The 3135-nt window shown below is 47.8% G+C and overlaps 1 protein-coding gene across 1 annotated transcript in view; it reads left to right on the top strand.

Moving 5' to 3' along the window:
- The first annotated feature begins 270 nt into the window (after positions 1-270).
- LOC100941641 (tubulin monoglycylase TTLL3) overlaps positions 271-3135 on the top strand; it is a 26924-nt gene continuing 24059 nt past the window's right edge. Inside the window, exons 1-3 of the mRNA XM_023510622.1 lie at positions 271-367; positions 2014-2182; positions 2313-2410. Of these exons, the coding sequence (XP_023366390.1) occupies positions 320-367; positions 2014-2182; positions 2313-2410 (315 nt within the window). The 5' untranslated portion in view covers positions 271-319. The remainder of the gene's footprint in view (positions 368-2013; positions 2183-2312; positions 2411-3135) is intronic.

Genomic DNA, 3135 nt, shown 5'->3' with positions numbered 1-3135 from the left:
AAGGTGGCAGGTTCGAATCCCCAGCCCGGACCCGCCAAACAACAATGACGGCTGCAACCAAAAAATAGCCGGGCGTTGTGGCGGGCACCTGTGGTCCCAGCTACTTGGGAGGCGGAGGCAGGAGACTCGCTTGAGCCCAGGAGTTGGAGGTTGCTGTGAGCTGTAATGCCACGGCACTCTACCCAGGGGGACAGCTTGAGGCTCTGTCTCAAAAAAAAAAAAGATCCTGGGCTAAGCCACAGCCTACCCCCTCCCTACTCCACGTCTTTCTGCAGGTTCCCTTGTCTTCTGGCCAGGATTCTCCAAGGCGTCTCACCACATGGGCCGGCTCAGAAACGCCAAAATCCACGTGGAGAGAGCTGTCAAGGTTGGAGGGGGAGTGGAGACTGGGATAGAAAGGGCCCTGTGGGTTGCTGGGCTTGCCCCCCATTTCCTGACCCAGCACTATTTCCTCTCATGCTCAAAAAACAAAAATGTTGACCCCTGACCCCATCTTCAACTACTTCACCATTTTTCACTCCCCTTTCAAAGCCAAACTTGGTGGCAGAATTGTCTATCCACTAATCTACTGCTTTACCTGAGATTCACTCCTCTGCTCCTTCAGTTCTGATTCCTTGCCCTTCCCCACTCCCATGGGAAGCCACTCTAGTCAAGGTCACTGGTAACCTCCAAGCAGCCAAGTCTTTTTCTGACCTGTTCTTGGTTCTGCTCCTGTGTGCACTGCTGCTCCGTGGTCCCTTCCCCCTTGACTGTCTGGCTACACACTTTTTCTTTTCTTCCTTCCTGGTTGCTGCTTTTCAGTTGCCTTTGAAGGTTCCTTGGACATGAGTGGTTCTCTGGATTCCTCCTCACACCTGTCTCTTTTGCCTGTCTCCTTGGTCTTGAGTGCAATCAGTGTGCTGCATGCCCACATACACTTTATGGCCCAACCTCTAACTACACCCTGTAGATGTGGCCCCCTACTTGACCTTTCCACCCACAAAACTTAACAAGCATTTCAAACTCATGTCTATAAACCATGCTCTGATTTTCCTACCAACCTGTCCTCCTCCCTGGTCTTCCCCATCTCTCATCACAACAGAAGTCTGATCTTTCTGTTCCTTCAACCACATGTCTAATCCCATTAGCAAAACCAGTCACCATCTTTACCTCCAAAATGGATCTCAACTCTACTACCTTCTCCGCATCTTCATTGTAACCACCTTCTTCTAGCTATTGTGATTTCTCTCCTGTGCAAACCTCAATAGCCTTCTAGCTCTTTTGCCTCCATCTTTGTTCCATCTATTCTCTGTACAGTAGCAAATCAAACTTAGAATACCTCTAACTACGTCATTCCTTCACTTATATTTTATTGCCTCATACCACTCCTGGTATAAAATCCAAGTCCATTCCAAGGCCTACAAGGCCCTCCATATTCTAGCCATTGCCGGCTTCCTTGGAGCTCTCCCCCTCATTTTCCACACTCCACTCACTCTGGCCTCCCTTCAGTTCCTTCTGACCTTTATCCAGCCTCAAGACATTTACACATGCTTTTCCCTCTTCCTGAACCATCATTTGCCCTGCTCTGTACATTCATGGCACATTTCAGCCTTCCCTGACTATGTATTTCTAAGTAGTTTCTCTGGGTCACCATCAAGTATGTAGTTTCTAGAGCTAACCTGCCTGGATTTAAATCCCTGCTCTTTTACTTACTGTGTGGCCTTGCCAAGCTACTCAACCTCTCTATGCCTCTGTTTCACCACCAGTAAAACAAAGATAACAGTATCTAATAAAATTGCATATTTTTTTTAGTAATTAATGTAAGTGCTTAACACAGCAGGTCCTCAATAAATATTAGCTGTTAGGACTATCATTGTTACTATGCATATTTATTTTTCTACTTGCTTATAACCTGTCTCTCTTACTGGTATTTTAAAATTTGCTGATGGCAGAGAACATAACTGTCTGGTTCACCCTTACACCCCTTTGTCACTTAGGCAATATTCATTAAATAAATATCTTCTCCCCTTACAGCAGAAGAAGATTTTTACAATCCAAGGCCGTTACCCAGTGATACGGGGTCTCTTGCGCCGGAGGGGTTGGGTGGAGAAGAAGATGGTCCCTCACTCAGGCACCACTCTGCTGCCATCCCAGAAGGATCTGGATAGCTCAGCGATGGGTGATAGTGACACCACGGAGGATGGTGAGCAGTTCCCTCCCTGGCAGAAAGCTCCCTCTCCTGAGTCCTTTTCCTTTAGTTCCCACTGTCCTAGGGCTGAGGGACCTACCAGGCAGGGATGGGACCTCATCAGGACTGGGCTTTGCAATCACAGAGGATGAAGATGAGGATGAGGAGTTCCGGCCACCAGAGCTGTTCAACTTCGATGATTTACTGGAATTTGATGACCTAGATGGGACACATGCTCTGATGGTGAGGGCCCAGGGGGCAGACAGGGGCTGCTTACTCAGAGGGAGAGCATTGGCATCCAGCTGCCTGACCTCAGACAAGTCCTTTCCTTCTTTGGGCCTCAGTTTCTCTATCTATAGTAAAAACTGATTGCTTCTCTAAAGGTTAGATAAGCCCATAGCACTCTGCTAGGTTGTATCAGAATTCAGCCCAGTCTCCGTGCATGGCAATTCCCCCTTCCAAGTAACTCAGTATTTATCTCCCTTCTCTGCCCTGGGCAAGTGAAGGATGGAAGGAAGGGCTTACATAGCTCTGAAAGAAGCTGGTATGATGGTATGGAGTTCATGCAGGCTGAGGTGAAGACATGGGTTCGAATCTTGGCACTACCACTTAATAAGTTGAACTATCTGAAATTGTCATTTCTGCATGTCAGAAAAGGTTGACTACTTTTTCAAGGTTCACATGACTCAACCATGTGAGCCCTTGGGCAAGACACTTATTCTGCCTCCGTTCCCTCAACTATGAAGTGGAGGTAACAGTGGCCCCTACTTCATGGCATTGTGGTGAGAATTAAGTGAGTTGGCATGGAAAGTACTTAGAACTTTTCAGGCCAGGCATGTGATGTTGTTGGTTATTAATAATTCTTGGTTTGGGCTCGGCGCCTATAGCTCAACCGGCTAAGGCACCAGCCATGTACACCTAAGGTGGCGGGTTCGAATCCCCAGCCCGGACCCACCAAACAACAATGA

The sequence above is a fragment of the Otolemur garnettii genome, unplaced genomic scaffold, assembly GCF_000181295.1.
Source record: "Otolemur garnettii isolate 467f Iridium unplaced genomic scaffold, OtoGar3 scaffold00015, whole genome shotgun sequence".
Classification (NCBI taxonomy): Eukaryota; Metazoa; Chordata; class Mammalia; order Primates; family Galagidae; genus Otolemur; species Otolemur garnettii.
Note: the sequence above shows the minus strand (reverse complement) of the source record. Positions and strands in the feature narration are given on the sequence as shown.